Below are 26446 nucleotides of genomic sequence, written 5' to 3' on the forward strand. Positions count from 1 at the left end.
TGATGAAAATGGGGGCGGGACCTGATAAGCCTTTGGCTTCTTCCGTCTCCCTTCGGACAACACAAAGTATGATGTATGAATATTTGCAAGAGAAAATTGTGTATTGTGTGGAATTGTCCGAAAGAATACTAAATAAAAATAAATAAATACTGGCGAATATTGGCCAGCATTTTGTCATAGTTATTCGGAATCAAACAACTTTTTTTGGTGTATCTTCCATGTCTTATGAGTGTCCCTAGAGTTTTCGTTTTGCTAAATATGTTCCTGCTAGGAGTTCTGAATTTTTGAACATTGTGATTATTTACGAGTCAGAAATTCACATATTTCAAATTAAAAGACTTCCTGTTGATTTTGGGGCGGGGCTTCAAGAGGCTTTTTTGTGGGGCCTTTTTTGTGGGGTTTAAATTTGGTGCAGCTAGGTATAACACAGCCTGAGTTATGATGAATTAAAGTTTCATGAGGTTTGTTATTTATGATGACCAACTTTGACCCCCAATTGCTCCCTGGTACAATGAGAATTTTGAAATATTTTCGCAATTTAACATCGGGCAAGCATCTTGAGTATTTGAGAAGTGGTTTGACGTCCCTGGCGTAAAAACTCTAGGACGAGTTTGTCGATATGTGAAAATTTGTAATATGGCGATTTTAGGGACTAAATCCAAAATGGCCGACTTCCTGTTGATTTTGGCCCTGGACATAAAATTGTATTTATGTGCGCCTTGGGCCATTACATGTTGTCCTAAAATTTCAGGCTTCTTTTTGCAGGTCTGATGGGTACGCAAAACATTTTCAACTTATGCATGATGGGAGGGGGTGAAAAGTGCCAAAAACCATTAAGAAACGTGAGAATAAAAATCCTTACAGTTTCAATAGAGCTTCGCACCAGTCGGTGCTCGGGCCCTAATAATTGGGTGTATGGTTGGTGTGATTATGCTCCCTACCTGTGTTTTTGAACCTTTAGGGAGTTGTTACTCCTCTTGGATGTATGTGGCTGCTCCTGGTGCGTAGGCGAAGATGAAGCGTAGGATATTCTGGTGCAGCTCATCCAGGGTCACGTCTCTCCTGTGCAAACCATCCACATCTCCCAGGTCACAAGGAAACACTGCATCTGGTGGGATAACGAGCGCAGAAGCCCCTGTAGGAAGAGGCAGACATACCTAGAAACATAATTTTTAAAGTGTTGGCCTACATAAAACCCTAAAAGTGCTTACTAAAAATACTTTGGGCCTGGGTGAAACACAATGAAGTGGCAAGAAGGTCTCCAGTATACCATTTGACTTCAGTGAATTGTATACTATACACTGATTCCATGCTTATAAAAACCAAAATAGCATTAAATGAGATGGGAATTAACCATAGATGGGAATTAACAAGATGTGTAATAGGACATGTTTGTATAAAACTACAAAGTAGGTTATGACTTTCAATTACTGTACTTGACTTATATTAGTGTATATAAGGAAGCAAGCCGTTGACTTAAAAAAGAAAATACCATGTTTGAGAGTGACTGAGTTTTCACACAGGAGCACAGCAATCACAGCATCTTCCTCCAGTGCTCGTGTTCTTAGACACAACTTGCAGTGGGCCTCAGTCAAAGAGATCCTTCTCAGAAAAAAATAGGAAGCACCATTTAGGGACTTTGCATAAGTACATAATTTTTCTTTAAATGAAAAGTAAAGCTAATGTAGGATGGCAACAAATTAAAAGTATTCAACACCTGTAAAGGCCATGGTAATGTTTTTGAGATTTAAAGCTTAGATTTATTTTCATAGTTTTAGTTCCACATAAGTCACCACAGTGAAAGATGTAAACATTTGTCATAACCAAATGAAAAATAGTCCTTGGTGTACAATTTGGAGAGTTCTCCACCTAGTGGATAATATTGGTGTTACACTGGACAATGACAAATGCATACTAGCAGTGATGCAGGAAAAAATGTAATTAATGTTTTTAGTGGAGCGCTTACAGTAGTTTGACAGAGGCCACAGACATCTTGACACCATGACTCTGTGTTCGGATTCTACGGCTTGCCATGTAGTACCCATGGATGATTTTCTCTGCTCCAGGGCTGAGCTCCACTTGTAAACTCTGTGCATGAGCTACCAGCTGGAGGGCAATGAGTTCAAAACAGCAATTGCAATTTAAGGTCAATGTATAAATATTAAAATCAAGGCAGTGTGTTTTAATAAAAAAAGCTATTCAAATAACTGGGTAACAAAGCACGTTTGTTAACCTCCTTATAGTCTTGAGTAGAAAACTCCCAGCAGGATGAGTAGAGGGGTTTTCCAGGCTGCACCGCCTGCTGTAGGGTGTGGACGGTCTGGGCAAGCAGTGCATGTTCTCCCACCACGTCCCTACACTGAATGACCAGACCAAAGGCGTCTGCCAGCTGAATGGATACAGGACCAATTTCCTGCACAAAAAGAAGAGACTCTACATCATAGAGTTGTTTAATGAACAATTTTCAAAGTGTTAACCTCCCGACAACCTAACAGAGAGTAAACAGTTTCACTTGTTACAAAGTGTATTGTCAACCCTTGTCCTGCAAAAGAGAAGAAAAATAGAAACATTGATTATCCTCAAGGGCTCTGCTGTGAAGTAATGCTGTCTGGGCAGGGCACTTCCTTCAAGAAAAGTAAATTGTCTCAGTTTCCTGTTTTGTGTATACTATCTACAAACAACATCTGAGCTGAATGAAAGGGGCATTTTGAGAACTCTGTGTACTGTACCACCCAACCACAGTTCCACTTACATAACTGCACTATTAAAAAAAACAAAAAACAACCAGAATGCAGACCAGCTAGTGCACATCTGGGGCGCACCCACACTAGGCCATCTTTCCAATGCCCAAGTATGTTTGCCCCCTAATGTCTAGTTCGAGTGCTGGTAAAAAGTTGCCAAAGGGTTCGTGTTGGTCTGAAGTGGAAGGGGATCGTTTTCTGCAAATTTGTTTGGATGAAATTATTCAAAACAATCGGAGGTAACACTTTACAATAAGGTACACAAAAAAAGAGTAGTTACCCTTTTAAAAAGGTTAGTTACCCTTTTGAAAAGAGTAGTTACCCTTTTCAAAAAGAGTAGTTACACTTTTCAAAAAGAGTAGTTACCCTTTTTGAAAAGAGTAGTTACCCTTTTCGAAAAGAGTAGTTACCCTTTTCAAAAAGAGTAGTTACACTTTTGAAAAGAGTAGTTACACTTTTGAAAAGAGTAGTTACCCTTTTCAAAAAGAGTAGTTACACTTTTCAAAAAGAGTAGTTACCCTTTTTGAAAAGAGTAGTTACCCTTTTCAAAAAGAGTAGTTACACTTTTGAAAAGAGTAGTTACCCTTTTGAAAAGAGTAGTTACCCTTTTCGAAAAGAGTAGTTACCCTTTTCGAAAAGAGTAGTTACCCTTTTTGAAAAGAGTAGTTACCCTTTTCAAAAAGAGTAGTTACACTTTTGAAAAGAGTAGTTACCCTTTTGAAAAGAGTAGTTACCCTTTTCAAAAAGAGTAGTTACACTTTTCAAAAAGAGTAGTTACCCTTTTTGAAAAGAGTAGTTACCCTTTTTGAAAAGAGTAGTTACCCTTTTCAAAAAGAGTAGTTACACTTTTGAAAAGAGTAGTTACCCTTTTGAAAAGAGTAGTTACCCTTTTCGAAAAGAGTAGTTACCCTTTTTGAAAAGAGTAGTTACCCTTTTCAAAAAGAGTAGTTACACTTTTGAAAAGAGTAGTTACCCTTTTGAAAAGAGTAGTTACCCTTTTCAAAAAGAGTAGTTACCCTTTTTGAAAAGAGTAGTTACCCTTTTAAAAAGGTTAGTTACCCTTTTGAAAAGGTTAGTTACCCTTTTGAAAAAGAGTAGTTACCCTTTTGAAAAAGAGTAGTTACCCTTTTGAAAAGGTTAGTTACCCTTTTGAAAAGGTAAGTTTTTGAATTTTCTCCATCCACTTAGAATGGGGCTGTGGAGTCATTTTTGGAAAATAACATTTCAGATCCACATACATATTTTCATATATTTTCATATTTTCGGGGTCCTGGGGCCCATTCCAGAGGAGGTAATTTCAAACTCCTGAAAAAGTTGAACATTTTGAAAGTTATTAGAGGAAAAGCATTCTCAAACTCTCGACTTAGGCAAATTTCACTTAGTTCAAAAGGGTAACTAACCTTTTCAAAAGGGTAACTACTCTTTTTGAAAAGAGTAGTTACACTTTTGAAAAGAGTAGTTACACTTTTGAAAAAGAGTAGTTACACTTTTCAAAAAGAGTAGTTACCCTTTTTGAAAAGAGTAGTTACCCTTTTCAAAAAGAGTAGTTACACTTTTGAAAAGAGTAGTTACCCTTTTGAAAAGAGTAGTTACCCTTTTCGAAAAGAGTAGTTACCCTTTTCGAAAAGAGTAGTTACCCTTTTCGAAAAGAGTAGTTACCCTTTTTGAAAAGAGTAGTTACCCTTTTCGAAAAGAGTAGTTACACTTTTGAAAAGAGTAGTTACCCTTTTGAAAAGAGTAGTTACCCTTTTCAAAAAGAGTAGTTACACTTTTCAAAAGAGTAGTTACCCTTTTCAAAAAGAGTAGTTACACTTTTGAAAAGAGTAGTTACCCTTTTCGAAAAGAGTAGTTACCCTTTTCGAAAAGAGTAGTTACCCTTTTTGAAAAGAGTAGTTACCCTTTTCAAAAAGAGTAGTTACACTTTTGAAAAGAGTAGTTACCCTTTTGAAAAGAGTAGTTACCCTTTTCAAAAAGAGTAGTTACACTTTTCAAAAAGAGTAGTTACCCTTTTTGAAAAGAGTAGTTACCCTTTTCAAAAAGAGTAGTTACACTTTTGAAAAGAGTAGTTACCCTTTTGAAAAGAGTAGTTACCCTTTTCGAAAAGAGTAGTTACCCTTTTTGAAAAGAGTAGTTACCCTTTTCAAAAAGAGTAGTTACACTTTTGAAAAGAGTAGTTACCCTTTTGAAAAGAGTAGTTACCCTTTTCAAAAAGAGTAGTTACCCTTTTTGAAAAGAGTAGTTACCCTTTTAAAAAGGTTAGTTACCCTTTTGAAAAGGTTAGTTACCCTTTTGAAAAAGAGTAGTTACCCTTTTGAAAAGGTTAGTTACCCTTTTGAAAAGGTACGTTTTTGAATTTTCTCCATCCACTTAGAATGGGGCTGTGGAGTCATTTTTGGAAAATAACATTTCAGATCCACATACATATTTTCATATATTTTCATATTTTCGGGGTCCTGGGGCCCATTCCAGAGGAGGTAATTTCAAACTCCTGAAAAAGTTGAACATTTTGAAAGTTATTAGAGGAAAAGTATTCTCAAACTCTCGACTTAGGCAAATTTCACTTAGTTCAAAAGGGTAACTAACCTTTTCAAAAGGGTAACTACTCTTTTTGAAAAGAGTAGTTACACTTTTGAAAAGAGTAGTTACCCTTTTTGAAAAGAGTAGTTACCCTTTTGAAAAGAGTAGTTACCCTTTTCAAAAAGAGTAGTTACCCTTTTGAAAAGAGTAGTTACCCTTTTGAAAAGGTTAGTTACCCTTTTGAACTAAGTGAAATTTGCCTAAGTCGAGAGTTTGAGAATGCTTTTCCTCTAATAACTTTCAAAATGTTCAACTTTTTCAGGAGTTTGAAATTACCTCCTCTGGAATGGGCCCCAGGACCCCGAAAATATGAAAATATATGAAAATATGTATGTGGATCTGAAATGTTATTTTCCAAAAATGACTCCACAGCCCCATTCTAAGTGGATGGAGAAAATTCAAAAACGTACCTTTTCAAAAGGGTAACTAACCTTTTCAAAAGGGTAACTACTCTTTTTCAAAAGGGTAACTACTCTTTTTCAAAAGGGTAACTAACCTTTTCAAAAGGGTAACTAACCTTTTTAAAAGGGTAACTACTCTTTTCAAAAAGGGTAACTACTCTTTTTGAAAAGGGTAACTACTCTTTTCAAAAGGGTAACTACTCTTTTTGAAAAGGGTAACTACTCTTTTCAAAAGGGTAACTACTCTTTTCAAAAGTGTAACTACTCTTTTTGAAAAGGGTAACTACTCTTTTCAAAAAGGGTAACTACTCTTTTCAAAAGGGTAACTACTCTTTTCAAAAGTGTAACTACTCTTTTTGAAAAGGGTAACTACTCTTTTCAAAAAGGGTAACTACTCTTTTTGAAAAGTGTAACTACTCTTTTTGAAAAGGGTAACTACTCTTTTCAAAAGGGTAACTACTCTTTTCAAAAGTGTAACTACTCTTTTTGAAAAGGGTAACTACTCTTTTCAAAAAGGGTAACTACTCTTTTCGAAAAGGGTAACTACTCTTTTCGAAAAGGGTAACTACTCTTTTCAAAAGGGTAACTACTCTTTTCAAAAGTGTAACTACTCTTTTTGAAAAGGGTAACTACTCTTTTCAAAAAGGGTAACTACTCTTTTTGAAAAGGGTAACTACTCTTTTCAAAAGTGTAACTACTCTTTTCAAAAGTGTAACTACTCTTTTTGAAAAGGGTAACTACTCTTTTCAAAAAGGGTAACTACTCTTTTCAAAAAGGGTAACTACTCTTTTTGAAAAGTGTAACTACTCTTTTTGAAAAGGGTAACTACTCTTTTCAAAAGGGTAACTAACCTTTTTAAAAGGGTAACTACTCTTTTTTTGTGTACCTTATTGTAAAGTGTTACCCAATCGGATACAATTACACTCCAAATACCAAACCTGCGCGTATAACGACGTGGTAATGTGTTGGCAAATAGCAATCGTGCCTAGCCCAGATACTTAGTTCGGAGGGGGTACTTTGTGCTTAAGCACGGTACAGGGCAACTGGGCGTAGAATGATTGCGCCCTAAAGCCATGTTTAAAAAGAGCTATGCAGAGGTAATACACCACTCTAAAAAAAATTAATCTACCGCTGTTCCCAGTACGGCATTGTCTGCCCTCCCAAACCGCCGAGAGGCGTCGGTGGAATCTGTCAGGCCCCAAAAGCTGCATTGGACTGGAAAGGTGAGCTGCTGGTCAGCGTCCTCACCGTACTTCTTCCCTGGGATGAACACAGACAGTGTGCTGCTCTCCAGAACTGAGCAAAATTCAGAGGGGGGAAAGAATATAAGAGTACATTAGCTTTTTACATGAAAAATCAATATTATCAAAATATGTTGTAACTTTTTTAATTAACCACCTTGGTGCTCTACCTGACTGAATGGCATCCAACCTGTCCTTTTTGTAACAGCCCAGATCTCCTAACATGCAGATGCCACCAGTGGCTAGCAGGGCAGAGCCAGCATGGATGTTAGCAGTGCCTGTTCCGTGTTCGTCCCGGGACAGAGATGCAAACATCTCCCCCGATGCCTGGTGCCTTACCCCACGGCCCGCCAAGCTCAGGCTGTATGTCATTAGTCTTTCACAAACACAGGGGTTATGAACAATGAGGAGGGTTGAATCTCAGGTTTCATATTATATGCAAAATGTATAAGATGTGCAAAGTTATGTCATGTTGATTACTTTACCTGTCTAGTATGAGAGTGTCAGTGGTGACAACAAGGAGATCCAAGTTGTGGAATTTGTCAATAGTATTTTCTCTGGTCTGCATCAAGCTGAGCAACAAGCATAGCTTTAAGGTGCTGTAGAGGCCTGGGGGAGCCACGGCCGAGCCAAAGCCGTGAGCCACAATGGCAGAGAACCTCCAGGGAGAACTGGCTGTAGCCTTCAACAACTCCTGGAAGCTGGTATTGACTTTATGGGGATCTGTAGGTAGAGTTGTGAGACAGGATGTTTTAAAAAGTTATGATGCACAATGTCACAAAATTGCTCAGATTAACCAGAATACAGACTGTAAAGATGTGCTAAGATTAATATATGTTATCAGTAAGCCTCTAGCTGGGATTTCTAGATTTTGGAGCAGGATTTAACATGAGATCATTTAGTGCCTTACACTCTAGCTCCCACGGTTGGATGCTATTTGCCTCTACACTCCAGGTAATGCCGGGCCACTGGTGCACATGCGCAGGAATGCCCAACACCCTGTAGAGTCGACCGATTTTCATTGAGTTGCACAGCTCATCTGTGTGAATAGGGGGAAACAAAGCAATCACCCTCAAAGGAGACGTTCTATGCTGCCTGGTGACTATTGAAAAAAATGCATGCCACCTACAAACCACTGCCAAGAGAAACACAGTGAGGCCTTCAGAACAAAGATGTCTCTGTATGTGAATCGCACAGCCAGCTAATGAGTGTTCCTTGCATTTATTAACATATATGTTTAGTAACGGGAACCCAGTGTATTGAATTCCTGTACAAGACTGGGTCAACAGAATATGTTAATCCTGGTGCTGAGATTTGCTAAACTCTCAGGGGTACCGGCTGGACAATGTTATTAGAGGGGACAGAAACACTTAATATCCCGCCATGAGGCACTGTGTGCCGCTGACTGCACAGAAATCTATTTATTTGAACTCTCCCCCACTAAGTTTGTGTTACAAAGTGAGCCTCATTTAGAAAGCCAGAGAAAATTAATGACAAAACTCAATACAGTTGACTGGGTGCAAATATAAGATACAATTATCCAGGACTGAGATTGAATACAATGGATGAAAAATTTTCATTTAACTTTTATTTATCCTCGAGAGACCAATTGAGGGGTGACCCTCATTTTCAATCACGTCGAGTTCAAACAAATTCAAAGGTAAAACAACAATACATAAACAATATTAAACGCAAATACATCAAATACACAACAACAGGTGAAGAGAAAAACAATTGAAACATTTACACCAGGGGTGTCCAAACTACGGCCCGCGGGCCAACTGCGGCCCGCGGCCCGCTTTTTATTGGCCCGCGGCCGATTTTAAAGATATAATGTAATATGGCCCTTTGAAAAAAAAAAAAAATTTTTTTTTTTTTTTTTGCATTTCTAAGTTAACCCACTAGTGCAGGGGTGTCAACACTGATTGATTGGCCCCTGGCACATTTTAAAAATATAATGTAATATGGCCCTTTTAATTTTTAAATAATTTAAATGCACTCATTATATTACAGAGAAATATGTCCCATAAAAGAAAAAGAGCACCAAGCCCATCCCAGAGGACCCTGCTTAATATTTTATTTTAAATTAATATTATTATGGAAAATCCATGTGTCCTTCTCCAATAGCTTCTAATTCATCTGGCACAGTGTCTCCATTTTTTTTCATACAAAATTCTTCAGCTTTAGCCTCTTAATTTCCCTCTCAAAGTGCACCAGATTCATGCATTTCACTTTAAAAACTTAAAAAAATCTCCCGGGGGGGCATACCCCCGGACCCCCCTTGGAGGGGCGGGATCTCGGCTGGCTACTATTTTCACCCAGCTGGACATTGGACGCAAAAGCAGAAAACACTGGGTGTATCAATGGCATTTAACAAGAGGGGGAATGTATCTGTTTAATGTGCAAGTAAAGTGTTGCCGTGAAGAAGGATTAGAATTTACGAAAACACTATGAAACTAAACATCAGAGCAGCTACATGTCCTGATAAATGTATTATTTTTGCAAAGTGGCCCGGCCCTTCGTAGATTTTTCTGTATGTGGCCCTCAGTGAAAAAAGTTTGGACACCCCTGATTTACACAGTGGTGAAGATTAAGTGGCAGCAATTAAAATTAAATGGGTGAAAGTACAATATAGCCTAATTAAAACAGTTACAGGTAGAGTTTGGCAGATTTAAGATAGTTTGTTTAAATTGGTTAAAGGATATGAAGTTATTTAGTTTAATGTGTTGCTGTAAGTTGTTCATGACATCATGGATGCTTATTCACTGCTTTTTAGTTAATAAATTGTAAAGGAAATTAGTTATTTGTGTGTTCTGCAGCTATTTTCCAGATAAATAAAGACTATTAAAGAGCCCAAAAGACACAAACAAATTCAGATCCGGTTTGAAAAAGCAGACCAGAGGTGTACTAACTAGTCACACACTCTGATTTGGGCATGGTTTCATTTTCTATTCTTTGTTGTTTTAAGAGTAGGTTACTCTGATGTGAACCTTTGATGTTGTTTTTTATTACAGGTACTTAAGATCATGATGTGTTGTTATACATGCTGCTGGTGCACATTTTTTCTTCCCCCGATGGAAATAGACTATTAGCTGTGTTCCTTGTTACATTATATCTTGCTTCAAATGGTTGCATTTATCAAACAGATTTAATAAATCAAAAAATTGTTAAGCTGTGTGACATTGTATAATAGGGGACATAATTATACAATTAGAGAGTGGGCCTGTGTTCGAGCAATACAAAAACATCACACTGTGTAAACTTGTCTGATGTGGACCTACCTCTGAGAAACAGGGTGACAGACTGGTACCTGAGTGAGCTTTGCTGATGGGCACACAGACCATCCAGTGCTTTGACATGGATCAGCTCCACAAGCTGTTTATCTGTCCCCACAAAGACACATTTTTCATAGATATGGCATAACAATGCACACAGTTTACTATTGAACCTCTAGTGTCCAGTAACAGTGGCATACAGAAGCAACGCTCTCACCTCCCAGCACTCTAAACTTCACATCCTCTTTCAGTGGGGAGCCGCAGAGCATGCAGCTGAAGCTGTTTCTCACGGTAGCTGTCTCTGTGGCTCCAGGTGCATGGACACGGATGTGGTGAAAGCCTAGGGTCAGCATTCAGGAAATGAAATCAAATGTGAATGATGTTTTAAGTCTAGGAATGCTTCATGTCCTGCAAGAAGCTAAGCGAAAGGATTGGGGTTTAAGAGGTGACCATGTGTCTTTCAGGCAGTACCTGTAGAGCAGGGACAGTCATCATCAATGCAGAGGAACCTGGCCCCCTGGGTGTATTTGGTGACCCTCGTCATGGCAATTACCAGGCCCTCCATGGACACTGGCCTCATGGGGCCATACCCACGAGGAAAACTACAAAGGTCCAACTCGTACTCAGGGAACGGAGGAAGGTGTGTCAGCTTCAGAATAACATTCACCTCAAAAGGAACAATAAGATGACACATTGTCACAGGACTGAGTGGACAGTCAAGATACCTTCTCCTATCAGCTGCATGCAATTAGGATTGATTGGCTTGGCCCCCTAGCCTACACCAAATATTCATACCTGACTCTCTGTGTGAATTTTCTCAACAAGTGACAGTGTCTTTATGGCCAGGAAGCAAACCTGAACGAGCAATTATGGATATTTATTTATATGTACAGTATAATTTTGCATTTTATGTTTAGCTATCTATCTCACTGTCTCACGTTGTACTTACAGACTGAAACAAGGATGTTGCTCTTAAGGGATCACCCAGAACACAGTCACCCAGTTCAGGATCCACCTCTATCAAATCAGAAGGATTCACACCGATACAAAACCTGTAGACTGCCTCAGTCTGTTGGGGGTCTGGGAAGGACACGCACAAGTAAAATACAGTTTAGTGGCTTTAGGTTATGTCTGCTAGGTTAATGTAGCTAACAAAAATGTTAGTTAGCTAATTATTTAGCCTACCGTTGAATGGTTTGCAGTCCTCGGTCAGTTTCTCAAGGCCACCACTTCTGTCTAAATAGACCAGAACGGATTCTTTCAACGATAAAATGTCAGCCATTTTCGCCTAATGTTTAGAAGTCGGTACTTTGCTGTAATAAGCTAGCATGACGATGTTTAATCACTGTTTTGTTGTTGGGAGGTTATACTCATGGTTGTACTGGCGCGCGAGCTCCAACCACGTTACCATGGTGACCAGTGGTGAAGTAGCCTCTTATAATAGCATGAATGATCACATTTTATGATAGCCTATTATTTTTCACTTTATTAATTAAGATAAAATCGAAACACTTGAAAACATTTGTTTTAATTAAATACACAGACACTCCCATAGTACTTTTATTTGATATTGTTTTATTACTGCACACAAGTATAGGCCAGGCAAAGCAAGCATTGAGTTTCTAATATCTGTAAATTTGTGTTAAAGAAAAGAATAGCATAAAAATACAAAAATAATCACAAACAATCCAATAAAAAAATTACTCAGCAATGGCAAAGACAAACTGATAGCCTAGTGTACAAACGACCTTTGCTTTATTGAGTGGTCTCTCAAGTAATCCCTATTCCCAGTTTAGTAAAAATGAATACAATATACGTTTATTTTTACAGTAATTACATGGACAAACATATTACCATCTAACAGTTAAATGGTGTGCTTAAAAGTCCAGCAAATGGTTCAAGTTTTTCAGAAAACTGCTTATGGATTTCATTTAAGTGTTTAAGGCTTTATAAAGGCTCATTTATTTTAGAAACCACCAGAAATTACATCAATAGAGGATGGCTATCCTTAATTCTTAAAACTAGTATCTGTTATCTATGTATTTGTAATATATATATATATATATATTTAATATAAATACAAATTGGTAAAATATAAAGACTTTTCTGGCAAACTTTGTTCCCACCAAAATCTGTTGTAAGTGCCGTTTCTTGCTTTGGCTTCATAGAACAAGTTGGTCCATGGTTTAAAATCTTCCCTTTAGTCAAAACAAGTTATGATGGTTAAGGCAAGTGGCGACCTCATCGGGAATGTTTCATAGGAAAGAGTCATCAGACGGTGGGGCGTAAGAGAAGCCCACAAAGGCATCGTCGGCCTCCATTACACTGGCGTTGACTATGGAATGATCTTGAGACCAACAGACGGAGTTGGGGACCATCTCATCCGTGAACTCGGGATCGAAGTTGGAGATGTCGCAGTAAGAGCTCTGTGAAAACATTTGGGGAAGAGGGGAAAATAATGTGGGTCATACAAGTGTCCATGGAAGACAAACAAAACAAAAGGCATTTGTGTACTCCTGAAGGGGACTTACTTTGATGAATTATAAAATAATTAAAAGTTGAATATACTGTGGAGGAATTAAGTATTTGATCCCTCATTGATTTTGTAAGTTTGCCCACTTACAATGAAATGAACGGTCTATAATTTTAATGCTAGGTTTATTTTAACAGTGATAGACAGAATATCAAAAAGAAAATCCAGAAAATCACATAAAAAAAAGATAGAAATTATTTTGCATTTCATTGAGAGAAATAAGTATTTGATCCCCTATCAAAACATTGCTTAGAACATGGTGGAGAAACCCTTGCAGAGGTCAGACGTGTCTTGTAGTTGATGACCAAGTTTGCACACATCTCAGGAGGATATTTGGACCACTCCTCTTTGCAGATCCTCTCCTAATCTTTAAGGTTTCTAGGCTGTCGCTTGAGCTTCAGTTCCCTCCACAGATCTATTGGATTAAGGTCCGGAGACTGGCTAGGCCACTCCATGACCTTAATGTGCTTCTTCTTGAGCCACTCCTTTGTTGCCTTTGCTGTATTTTTAGGGTCATTGACGTGCTGGAAGACCCATCCATGACCCATTTTTACAGACCTGGCTGAGAGAAAGAGGTTGTCACCTAGTATTTCATGGTACATGGCCCCATCCATAGTTCCCTCGATGCAGTGAAGTCCACCTGTCCACTTGGAAGAGAAACACCCCCAAAGCATAATGCTTCAACCTCCATGCTTGACTGTGGGGATGGTGTTCTTGGGGTCATAGTCAGAATTCCTCTTCCTCCAAGCATGGCGAGTCACTATGATACCAAAGAACTTGATTTTGTTTTAATCTGACCACATCACCTTCTCCCAAGCATTCTCTAAGTCGTTAAGGTGTTCATTGGCAAACTTCAGACGGTTCTGTACATGTCCCTTCTTGAGCAGGGGGACCTTACGGGCACTACAGGATTTCAATCCATTACGGCATAGAGTGTTACCAATGGTTTTCTTGGTGACTGTGGTCCCAGCTGCCTTGGGATCATAAACAAGCTCCTCCCATGTAGATCTGGGCTGATCCCTCACCTTTCTCATGATCATTGATACCCCACAAGGTGAAATCTTGCATGGAGCCCCAGACCGAGGGAGATTGATGGTCATTTTGTGTTTCTTTAATTTTCGAATAATCGCACCAACAGTTGTCTCCTTCTCACCCAGCTTCTTGCCAATGGTCTTGTAGTCTATTCCAGCCTTGCACAGGTCTACAATCTTGTCCCTGATGTCCTTAGACAGCTCTTTGGTCTTGCCCATGATGGAGATGTTGGAGTTTGATTTATTGACTCTGTGGACAGGTGTCTTTTATACAGGTAAATTGAGACAGGTGTGTTTTATAGAGGAAACTAGTTGAGATTAGGAATACTTTTTTAAAGCACAAGGACTAATCTGTGGGAGCCAGTATTCTTTATAATTGGTAGGGGATCAAATACTTTTTTCACTCAATGAAATGCAAAATAATTTATATATTTTTTTAAATGTGATTTTCTGGATTTTCTTTTTGATATTCTGTCTATCACTGTTAAAATAAACCTAGCTTTAAAAATATAGACCGCTCATTTCTTTGTAAGTAGGCAAACTTACAAAATCGGTGAGGGATCAAATACTTATTTCCTCCACTGTATGTAAAATAACAAAAACAACAAATAAAACACTAAAAAGAGAAAAATATAAATGGTAGATAATAAGGAAACCTCTAATGCTAATTGGAAACAACTCTAAACCTGTGTCTTATATAATTAATACATTTGATCATGGATTAACTGGATACATTTAAATATGCTAAAATACAATATATAATGTATCTCTTTTCAAAAGCAACGAGATCTTTGATGTATCTAGTGTAGTCGCCCAAAAAGTAAAGCCACTGGAAAAAATACTCTTATTACTGGGCAAGAAATAAATACTTGCCACATTAGGTGTAAATGGAGGAGGGATCTTCTTTTGTTCTAGGTCATCCCAGTTGATGGAGGAGAAGAAGTCATGTGCTTTAATCTCATTCTGAAAATGTGAAAATGTAACAATTTAAGCATAGAAAAGTAAGTCATCAATGACTGTACATCTGTAACACGTTAGCAGTAATGATGGCCACCAGAGGGAGCCCACACACAGGACATTTTTGCTGTAGCCTACATGTGCTGACTGTATTCTGAACTGTGCAAGTGCATTTAATAATCCCACTCACAAAGTCATCGCTAGACCCCAGCCTGTGTGCGTTTTCTTTCTCCAGCAGGCCCTGGAGGAGAGACCAGGCTGTGCTGGAGGCTCCGGGACGCATTACCAACGGCTTGTGGAGGATGTTGTCATACATTTCATGTGTGTCCCTGCTGTAGAATGGCGGCTAGGATATGAAAAGAAAAAGAGAATTGGAGGCATGTAAATTAGTGGTGACAGTGCAATTAGTGTGCTGTAACTTTTAGCACTTAAACAAATGGTTCAATTTGGTGAATTTTAGAAGGACACCACGTTTAAAATACGAAGCTTCGTCTGCAGTAGTGGTAAAAGACTGCATACCAAAGAAAAAAATAAGAAAAATCATTCAACTGTGGGTTGAAAGTAAAAACTCACCAGTCCGAAGAGCATTTCATACAGCACTGAACCCAAACACCACCAATCTACCGTATTATCATACGGCTGCTTCCTTAGGACCTCTGGAGCTAAGTACTGGTCGGGAGAAACACACAAACATAATAATATAACATTAACTTTGACATTTTGTTTCTGGCTTAAAATGAACCAACTAAATATACATTAACTTCTATTTTTGCTCAAAAAGCCTACTTTCCTCCCTGAAAATGTGACTTATATCACTACACATACAGATGTATAGCCCCATGGTGGAAAAAACACTCAAATTTGTTAAATGATCAACAAAATTGTCTGTTAATTATTATTACTTTTTGACACTGAAGGTGAGACTTCTCTGGAAGCGGTGCAACATTGGCAGTAATCCAAACATGTAAACACCCAAATCAATGCCGCCTTACCTCAGGTGTTCCACAAAATGTAGTGGTGGTGTCTGTCTGGGAAATGCCTTCCTTGCACAATCCAAAGTCCGTCAAAATTATATGCCCCTTTAAAGAGAGGACAAAGAGAGATTTCTTTAGACAACATGTGCCACACAAGCAGCTCATTATCCCGGGGGACTGAGGATTCTATTGTTGCCCAGGAATGTTGGCTGTGTCGCAGCTCGGTCAGTCCCATTCACGGATACCTCACTTTCTCAATAAGGCTATAGGCAGGAAAACCATTAATAAGACCAGACCCAATCACACACATTCTGTCGAGCCCAAAATGGCAATGACACTGATGTTCACTGGTGGTATAAATATGAAACTTGTGCTGCATTATGATCTTATGTAATAAATATACAACAATTCAGAGCAGGCACTGCAGATACATGCACTTTAGTTTCGTATTGTCAACATAACATCTACCTTTTCGGTGCTCTGCCATCCAGGTTTATTTAGTTTAATTACTGCTATAATGATTATACCTGTATATAAAGTACACATATAGTGTGTTTGGTGAAAATACTGGAATACTCACTTCGTGGTCAAGGAGGATGTTTTCTGGCTTCAAATCTCTGGAAAAAATTTAAAGAAATTAATGAATGAATACATTTCAGCAACTCAAAATGGCCTGGAGCATATGAGAGAGGCCAACATATGTCACACATCTTAAAATGGCAACAAATTCAAATATTGACACATTTCCTATAAGTCATGTTAAATGACAAGACATCTTTTAATAAGCATGGGTTAACATAAAGCAACCCCCAAACATACCTGTAAACTATGTTGAGAGAGTGCAGATATCCCAGTGCACTTGCCATTTCAGCAATGTAGAATTTTGCTCTGGGCTCTGGAAAAGTCCGCTCTTTTTGAAGATGGAAGAAAAGCTGAAATGAAAATATTCCAATGCAATTATTGGAATGAACTAAATGACACCGGTACAGTACTGGAGCACACCATCATGAGTGCAAAGATCTTATAATTATTCATCATATAACAAAGTTGCAAAATGCTTTTAGGAGCAAGGAACACTTGTCCTGTATGTATAAAACTGTTATTCAATCTTAATAACTTTGACTGCAAAGTTTTAATATTGATCTGAAAGGAATAACATGCTAGTGTTTTTAGTAGTCAACCTATTCAGAAGGGCAAGAGGCAGATGTACTTGGTTACAGACTGTAGTCAGTCCCACATGGCAGCTTTAAAAAGACAGATCACACTTGAAGCAGATCCACAGAGGAAGTCACACTCTAGAGCCCTTCTGAGTAATGTTGTGACTTCTCAGTTGGATTTTTCACACATGGAGGTGTGATAACTACTGCTGTTCATGCCTACATGCTTAATGTCTTACTGCCATTCTGGGCTTTTCTTGAGCTGGTGACTCATATATGTGGGCGCGTGTTATTCACAAAACCGAAACAACTCACTTCTCCTCCATTGATAAAGTCCAAGACGAAGTATAACTTGTCTGTGGTCTGGAAGGAATAATGAAGCCCGACCAGGAAAGGGTGCTTCACATTCTTCAGCAGCACGTTGCGCTCGGCCATGATGTGCTTTTGCTGATAGAAGGAGTTATTTAGTAGAAGAATTGTAATTCCCAAATTAAGTGCCTGAGATATGGTTAGGGATCAGGGTCATATTTGATAAAAAAGTTACCTCTTTTCTGTTGAGAATGACCTTTTTCTGTAAAACCTTGACTGCATAATACTTCCCATCATGTCTTCGCTTTGCGAGGAAAACCTGCATCACAAGGAAGAGAAAGCATTACGTCATTACGTCACCAGATCTGGTTCTCACTTCCTGCAAGACAAGACCAACACATGCAGAACTAAAACCTGTTGCTGCCCAGAAAAACACATACAACAAGAACATTCTAAACATAACTCAGGAAAAATAATAATATACTGTATGTATTTAAAAAATCATCATCATTCTTGTTACATTTTTAAACTGCCTTCTGTAATGAATCAAATACATTAAATTGAAGACAAACCTTATCTAACATAAACTGGATTGTGCCCAAGAGATATGGATATGAAAGGTGTATTCAAGACATACCTTCCCAAAACTCCCCTTTCCTATGACTTTTAAAAAGTCAAAGTCTGTGGGCTTGGCACTGAAATAGAAATGACAGCACGTTCATTTGTTAAACGTATGTGATTACACAACTGTTAAAACAGCCTGCACTGTGCTAAAACATTAGATTTTCTTAAAGCCCATTTGAGCAGTAAACATACTGTGGATTTCCAGAGGGTCCAAGGTTAATGTTTCTGGAGGTAGAGTTGTTCTGTTAAACAGCAGAGAAAACATTGTCTGGATTAGCCTTCAAGATGAAACAACCGAACAGACCAAACCTGTATTAAAATCAGCTGCCAAGACAAGTCACAGCAACATGTGACGCTTCTGAAGAAGACTGTAGGAATGTTGGCAGGCAAAACATTGTCAAGGTACAAAAAGTCATACTAGCCTGTTTATCAATTCATTTAAGTCTAATCACTAAGTCAGACCAAATGAACCTTTTTGGGTTATAAGGGAAATGTGTTTAATTTTAGTCTATTTAGTCCATTAAGTTCAAACTACACCCTTGGGATACAAAGCTGGATCAACATCTTTCTGGCACAGTCTGGACACATACAACACATCAACTGAAATATGTAGTCGAAATATAAACAAAAAGAAAACAGAAATGTATCCCTCATGATCAGTAACTTACTACTCTGTCATCTTCATCCTCAGAAGCATCTGAAAAGTGTTGCATTTTGTCCATCAGTAGAAAGGTCCTCACATCTGGACTGGAAAGTTGGAAAAAGGGACAAAGCAATCTAATGTAATTTTTTTTTAAATAATTACAAAGTTCTGTCAAGTATCAGTGAGTAAAGCATGACAAAGCAGAACTTTCCCCATAGTTTTTAATCTAATTCATGCCAATCGTGAAGTATGGCTAAACAAATGTGATCTCATTGGATTTTTGGATCCAAATCATTGGAGCCATTCATCTTAATAAAGTCAGTAATGTAATATAATACAAAGACATTGAGAAAAGCAAGACTTACTGGTTGCAAAGCTCAGGATGTGAGACAATTCGCTTGATGAACTCATGCAAACCTGCTCTTCTTTGCTTGATGAACTCTATTGGGGAGATGCATATATTGTTTAGAAAGATACAACCGAACACACTACGCTTATACCACATGGATAAAGAAAAGAAAAGTGCATTTATTATTTTAAAGTGTGGGGTTCTGCGTTATGTGAACACTTACCAGGGTCAAAATTGTCCCCAAATATCCTCTTGGCAGGAATTTTCAAGTTCATAGATGAAAACTGTTTCCTTAACTGCATTAAAAGACACACAAGCAACAGAGATAAATGACAAAAGAGTTATGACACGTCAATGGTCAGAAGTATCAATCAGTCCAATTGTCAATGTGAACAGCATTGTCACAAAAGTCAGTGAATCAAAGACTAAAGGAATAAAATACTTGTGAATAGAATGATGGTAATGTGTTAGGTGTCAAAATCAAAAGGACATTGTTCCAGCACTCACTGTGTTGTAGAGTTTATCAAACTCTGCATAACGCCTGAAGACAAACCATTCCTGTTGTCCTACATTGACTATCACTTTGTACACCTGGAAAAAAAGGGGTCAAGGAGAGTCCATTTAAACACAATGGGTAATATCCAATACGGTCAATTGATATGATTTTGTGGTTGCAAATTTTACAGTTTTTTTTACACAAGTTTTTGCACGCACTGTGTAACGCTTCTTCTTGTCCCTTTGCTCGTTGTGGCAGGGTATGCTGACATTGGGGGGACCGGGTTGCTCCTCCATCTTAGCGGCTGTCGGCATTCAAAGTTGCAAGGTCGTGAAGTAATGTGTCCTACAAAGGATAAGTAGACTTCAAGTACACAAGGGGTCCATCCCCTTCCTGGGTCACTGCTGCAATGAGAAAAGAGAACAGAGCACTCTGTTAGTCTGGAAGTGAAACTGGAGGTTCTTCTTCTGCTCTCTGGTCATGTTGTCTACACCTGACAAGATATGAATTGTATTCTTCACCACTGTTTTGTGAGGTAATTTTTTAATGTTTGAGCCATAACATAGCCTGGTGGTGGACTGTTAGTCATAGGCAAGAGCTGCTCACAAGCCTTAAGGTTCTCTTTTACATATTAGCTCATCCAGCAGTCTATCCTTCTATTTTCTCTCTAGTTATGTAGCAGGGTTCTCTGGGGCTGCTTTATGTCCAGCTGTGGACCAAAGAGCACTTGGCTGCCACCAGTTGCTTGCCTGCAGGTATCACACTTGGCGTTACGTAACGGCCCTAATATCCCTAAATCTCCCCTGTTATGTTCTTGTGAAATTAAATAAAAGAAAAACTCACTGCAAAGGAGTTTATTAAACAGATATTTGCTGGGGCCCTAAATTGAGAACAGTTTTGTTACCATTTAGCAGCATGCAGAAGACTGTAATTGTAGTAAATGTTAAAAGCACTCCTTTCTTTCTTTTTGGGAAGTAGATGGATGGAAAAATTTAAAGAAACTATCAGTGCACATTTAGCAAAAATATCAACTGTTGCTTGCACACAAAACAATAAAAGTGTATGCCTAAAGGTTGCTGGTTGGAGACCTTATCTAGAGGTGCCCATGATTTCTTGAAGGGTAAAGATTGTAGCGAGAGTGCTCCGGCAACAACAGGAGGGTCAGTGAGCTGCAACATGACAGCAGGTGTGCTCCCTCCCAGAGGAACCAGTTAACTAATTTCTTCTTCTGAGCATGAATATCCCATCTTCCCTCTCATTTTGACATCTTTAATGTATAAATTAGGATGAATTACTATTTATTTCCCTTACATTAGAATTACAAGTCTCTTCGGTGCAACCTCTTCCACATGTGCTCATCTCACACATACGTTCTCTAGCATTGTGAAAGCGCTCACAGAAACACACACACAGAAAAGAGAGAGAGAGAGAGAGAGAGAGAGAGAGAGAGAGAGAGAGAGAGAGAGAGAGAGAGAGAGAGAGAGAGAGAGAGAGAGAGAGAGAGAGAGAGAGAGAGAGAGAGAGAGAGAGAGAGAGACTGCACGCCAGCTCTCTTCCCATGCTGGGGTCTCTGACATTCTCCCTTGTTCCGGTCAGTAGAAAGGTATTTTTAAATAACCTTCCCATGGTGTCTTTGAAGCTGGAGTTATACAATAGGTTAAGCCTTAGACCCCCGGAGTTGTTCTTCCCCAACGCTTAGGGAATGCTCATGGCTGAAGTGTAACAGATTTTAGTATTTCCCCTGACAAATGTAGAAACAAAAGGTCAAGACCTCAGTTCCTTGAAGTTGAAGAAGTGGGGCAAAGTTCATGACTATTGCAAAGAGTTTAAAGGGGAATATGTCTTCAACTGACCTGAGGACATGATATAAAACTATAATGGGTAAGGTAGATACTAAACAATCTTTTTTCCTTCACCATGAGTTACGCAACGCCTGTTTCTTTTAAAACAAAGCTCTTTGTCTGATGTACTGACTTGTCTATTGTTTCATGTAAGTGAGGTCAGCCTAATTGGTTTAGTAGTTTTATTGTCCTACTAGACACAGCCCGTGTTAATTTCACTGTTTGCTAACAAAACACAGAAAAACCTGCTTTAGGTCAACGTTGTCCCTTCGCGTATTGATCTTGAACGCATCCTGAATGGATCACTCATTCTGCTCACGTTGGAGTGAGGGTATACAGCAAAAGAGACGCCCTCTTTAAAATGCATGTGTGCAGTCGGAGGGACCTCCATACTCTCTGCATCACTGGCCCTCTTCTTTCTTTTAGTTCCATTTTTTGACCTACATCTCTTTTTAAGACAAACCACAAGAATAGTCTTTACTTTGATGCTGAATTTTCTAAAACTAAACCTAAGACTTGAGCTAACAATGACTTTAATTGGAGTAGTGGATAAGCCAACCCAAAGATACTCATTTGACGATGAAATAGAACAGAGATAAAGAGAAAATCTTAACATTTGATAAACTGAATCCAAAAGAAGTTTTCCATGTTATCTTGACAAATTAAAATAAAAAATCTATAAATTCTTATAGCTCTTCAATGTTCTCAAATGTTATTTGAAACACTATTATTGTGGCAAAGGAAAACTAGCTACATGTTTCTCTCCTCTGCCAGCCATAGAGCTGGTAGAGTGTGAGCAACTGTGGCTGGTATATACACAAAAAATGGCTAACTATTTCCCCTGAGTTATATCACATCTGTTCGTTTTCTTTATAGCAAATGGTCCGTGAACGTCACTGGGTAGGACCCGCTTTTTAACATTCCAGACATATTTCTAGTTAAACGCAAACATAACCTATACCCTTGTAGTACAACTTTAATTTTCAGCTGACACTGCTACTCCTTCACAGGGAATACTGCAGCAGCTCACCACACCAAACTTGGTCTAGTTTGTAATAAGGATTTAAAGCCAATTCCCTAGCTGCTGTTTAAGATCAGTGTGCCGTGCATTCGCTGCACAGCATGAATTTACTTGTGCTGACAGGCACAAAAACGCTGCACTACTACTACACAGGATCAAAAATAGCATTCTTCCTGCTTAGCTCAAACGCACATCCTTGCCTGGGGATATCCTATAAGGATGTTGAACATATTTTTTTCTTTTGGTGCGTGCTTGTGTATCATACGTGACAAGCACAAGTGAAGAAAAACAAAGCAGAAGTCCCCCTACAATGGTAAATCAGATGTGAAAGCTCAATCAGGCATGCATCCACAGATAAAACAAAACAAAAACACACGGAAGTGTGCCGAAATTGTCGGTGGACCACACAACCACACAAATACCTGAAGTAGATAGCCTATAAGTGCTGTCTATTAAAGCCATTATGACCAGGTAGTGCAACTACTCACATTACTTATAGTAATTATCAAAAATAAGTTTAGATTCACTTAGGCTACAATGTTTAAGCTTTGACAATACACATGAAAAGTTTGGACACATGTTTATGATATCTGTTAAGTTTGGGATAAACTGAATAACATAAACATCACACTCATTTTAAAAGGGTATCTAATTATAAGGCGATAAACAGAGACAGAAATCTACTTGAGGAAGTGCAGCTGAAGAAGTGTGGAGCATGAACTCAGTCAACCCTGGTTCGTGCAACTGACCTCAGCATCTGGACAAATAGCCTAACCTGACTGTGCAGACAGCCCACAGTCATCCCCTGTCTGCAACAATGGAGTCCACTTCCCTTTAGAAACAGGTCTGAATCAGCTTGTGCGGCGAACAATATGACACTTTCAGCAGATGTAGGAAATACTAGATCTAGTTGGGCAAAACCAGATGACAAAATAGTGTGCCATGTAGGTTATACCTATTAAGTCCATCTATTTCTACAAAACATGCTCTTATTAGCCACCTGTTACATAAATGAACCAGCTGCGTTCAACTCATAGCAAACAAGAGTAGCAGATCTCTTCATAACAGAATTGAAATTGTGTCTTTGGAGAACAGAAAAGAAAGGATTCAGAAGAAAAGCATCCTTCACGTCACCACAAATTTATATTTAACCAATATGTTGTAAAATGGGTTTTATGTAATAGCATCACAGGAGAAAAACAAACATTAGTAGGCCTGCTACATCATCCAACTAAGTAGTGTGTCACTGTCCACAGTCCATACCACACAGCTTGAATCAACTTCCAATGTAGGGATTCATTTTGACAGCCTGAGGTCTGACACATAATTTATCTAGTCAAAGAACAACTATGCGTGGGTGGACAAGTGGACAACATGTCCCCAGAACACGGCATCGGCCCGCTTATAGCCTACTTCTGCTTAGTTTTGGCTGAAACGTTCGGTAAGCTCACAACACCTGAGACTATGTGACAGTTTGTACCAGTAGCCTAGGCTACAACTCTAAAATTGCACCACGGATACGTGCATTAGCCTATAGGCCAGGGGTGGCCAACCCGAGGCTCGCGAGCCGCATGCGGCTCTTTGCCCAGCTTCGTGCGGCTCTTCAGTTCATATCAAATTATGTGATTATAATTTTTTTTTTTTTTTTTTTTAATACTTTTTTTTTGTGTTGGTCTATGTGTGTGCATGTTCGCAAACGTTTCATGCGGCTCTTACGTTCGTTTTACATGTTGTCTATTATTTCCTTTTTTATTTCATTAATGTGTAGGCCCTATGTGTATGCCTGTTCGCAAATGTTTAATTGAGGACGCAACATAACGTTCGCAAACGTTTGGTGCGGACGCAACATAAAACTGCCCGCTCAGCTTGGAGGGAGGTTTTCCGTGAGTAAACTATTTGTGTCAAGTTCGTTCCGAAACAGAGTGGGAGAGTTCATATTTTTTGTTGAACGTTATGCCAAGCCATTCTGCCTTATATGCCAGGTGTCATTTGCGCATTTCAAGGCTTCAAATCTTCGGCGCCACTTCACCTCTCTCCATGCTAAAAGTAAGTCCCACAAAGCAACATGCATAGTAAGAGAAAAACGCTATTTTAAATTGTTATATTTTTGTTTGTGGACTTGGTTGAACTGAGAGTTTGTGTGTGAGGCAGTGCACACAATGTTCATTGTTGAAAATGACTGCCCTGTCGTCTTTAGTACTGTAGGAGTCCAGTCCTGTCATTATCACAGGGGCGGCCTTAACGATCTGGGGGCCCGTTTCAAGTCCTAGTGTGGGGCCCCCTGTTTTTTTTTTTTGATAAATAATGCTTGTGCATGCATGTGCAAGCTCCCCGCGAAAATAAAAACGCCCCCCCCCCCCCTGAAATCTTACTGGCCACCCCAGTGCCCCCCCCCAGTTCAAATGTTATTTTTTATTTTCATTTTATTTTTTTAATTACATTTTTTTCCTGATATGTATCCTAGTTCAGAGATGATATGTATTTTTTTTTCTTTCTTAACTTTTTTTGATAGGTAGTTGCCAAGTTCATCACACAAACACTCCAATCCACTGATATGAGATCAGTTTTCAATTTTCAATTACTAAATTAATGGTAGGCACTAGAACTGGTCTCTGGTCAGCAAAGGTCTTGAAAACAGCATAAGTGTGCTTGTGACATGCGTGCCACCCATGCATGTGTATAGGCACGTGTCCCAGCAGATTTTTGAAATCTGAATAAAAAAATTAAAGTTTGTAGTTAGCGAGTGTAACATGTTCTTAGCAAGGGCAGACTTTCATAAATAAAGGTTTATTTTTTTAGCAAGATATTTGGTCAAAAGCTAGTGGTCATCCGTCCCTCTGTGCAGTTGTTAGGCATCTGGCTGCTAGCAAGTTATGTTGTCTTGCTAATTTTACTATTCATCTGAGCTGAAATAAATATTGACTTTTTCCTTTATTATCTTCGCCAGAATGCACCAGAATGCTTAGATTACATGTTAAAAACACAAAAAAAATCTTCTGGGGGGGGATGCCCCCAGACCCCCCTTCAGGGGTTTAGTTTTCTGACAAACATTACAATGGATACTAACATGATGTGGGCATTTGGGATTATAAATCATCTTTGAATTGGTTGTACAGCATATCACATGCTATTCATTCAGGGGTGCGATGGCCACCCCACTCTAACTCTGTGGCCCACCTTGGCCACCCCCAGTCAAAATTTCCTGGAATCGCCACTGTGTGTACCCGTGTGTACGATGTGGCTCTTTGCAGTAACACAGTTAAAAATGTGGCTCTTTGTCTCTGACTGGTTGGCCACCCCTGCTATAGGCATACAGAAAAAAAGCATGCCTTCTCCCCCAACGAGAGGAGGAAAAAATTAGCCAGAGAAGGGAGGAGCTGAAAACACACACACACGCGCGCACGCACACGCACACACACACACACACACACACACACACGCACACACACACTGGCTACATAAGATACCGACACACACGAAATCGAAGGTTTGACATGCTCTAGTCTAGAGTCTAACAAGTTCCAGTGTAGCCTAATAAAAACTGTAAACAACACAGCAAAAGCTAACAATTCCACATATTCCTAATTTGAGACTCTCATCACACGGCTAAGTAGCCAACTTTGCTTTGTTTATATTATTTTGCATCGGTAAAACTTCTGTTTTGTCTCTAAGTGGATCAGGAAAAAGTTACAATTTCAAACTCTACGTTTAACTACAAACGACATGTTGTATGTTACATATATTGATACCAGTGCATCGTATGCTAGATAGATATTCCCCTACAGCTGGCCGTGGTTACGTTAGCGAAACCAGAACAAGGTAGCGTTTACATGAACACCACGTACCTTACAGTATTTTAATGCGGTGTTCATCTATTTCCGTATGTCCAGTAGGGATATTTCACTCTCCAGCATTCAATCTTTCCATACATGATACGTTTCCAGCGTTTTAGGTCGGGCAAAAGCCCCCAACAAACACCCAAACCCGAAAGTATATTTTCGTGCTGCCCACAAGCGTCTGACAAGTGAGAAAACCAGGAAACATCAGTCTTTACTGGCCGCAGAAACTTCCAATGAGATTTGTCACGGGACTTCACAAACTGCAGCTACTGCCTCAGTCTAGGCAGAATACACCGGGCACTTCCTGAACTTCATTTCAAAATAAAAGCAGATAAAACGGTGGCGGAATTTTGTTTTTGATTTGAACCTGCAGTGTGTAGAATGTTGGGTTTTATTTCCTAGCAGATTTTGTAGAAAGTAATTATAATATCCATAAG

At 39.0% G+C, this 26446-nt stretch overlaps 2 protein-coding genes across 3 annotated transcripts; both read right to left on the reverse strand.

The window, feature by feature from the left end:
• Positions 1-968: 968 nt before the first annotated feature.
• mcmdc2 (minichromosome maintenance domain containing 2) lies at positions 969-11517 on the reverse strand (the record flags this gene model as incomplete). Its single annotated transcript, XM_080050674.1, has 14 exons — positions 969-1135; positions 1493-1602; positions 1967-2106; positions 2234-2413; positions 6849-7015; positions 7131-7336; positions 7446-7683; positions 7871-7999; positions 10242-10343; positions 10453-10575; positions 10707-10902; positions 11031-11090; positions 11185-11315; positions 11421-11517. The coding sequence occupies 14 exons, from the start codon at positions 11515-11517 to the stop codon at positions 969-971; spliced, it is 2046 nt and encodes a 681-aa protein (XP_079906800.1).
• Positions 11518-11798: 281 nt separating this feature from the next.
• Positions 11799-26211, reverse strand: sgk3 (serum/glucocorticoid regulated kinase family member 3). 2 transcript variants are annotated; one of them, XM_080050283.1, is made up of 17 exons: positions 26021-26211; positions 19527-19712; positions 19320-19403; positions 19036-19108; positions 18829-18904; positions 18489-18567; positions 18013-18062; positions 17834-17891; positions 17432-17515; positions 17203-17334; positions 16550-16662; positions 16311-16347; positions 15749-15835; positions 15330-15425; positions 14947-15102; positions 14673-14762; positions 11799-12661 (listed from the first exon to the last, which is right to left on the reverse strand). In XM_080050283.1, the coding sequence occupies exons 2-17, from the start codon at positions 19620-19622 to the stop codon at positions 12491-12493; spliced, it is 1482 nt and encodes a 493-aa protein (XP_079906409.1). In that variant the 5' UTR covers positions 19623-19712; positions 26021-26211; the 3' UTR covers positions 11799-12490. The 2 variants fall into 2 exon arrangements, with proteins under 2 accessions (XP_079906409.1, XP_079906408.1); XM_080050282.1 differs by having other exon boundaries at positions 26016-26211.
• Between the last annotated feature and the right edge of the window lie 235 nt (positions 26212-26446).

Source organism: Ammodytes marinus (assembly GCF_949987685.1).
Source record: "Ammodytes marinus genome assembly, chromosome: 21".
Lineage (NCBI taxonomy): Eukaryota > Metazoa > Chordata > Actinopteri > Uranoscopiformes > Ammodytidae > Ammodytes > Ammodytes marinus.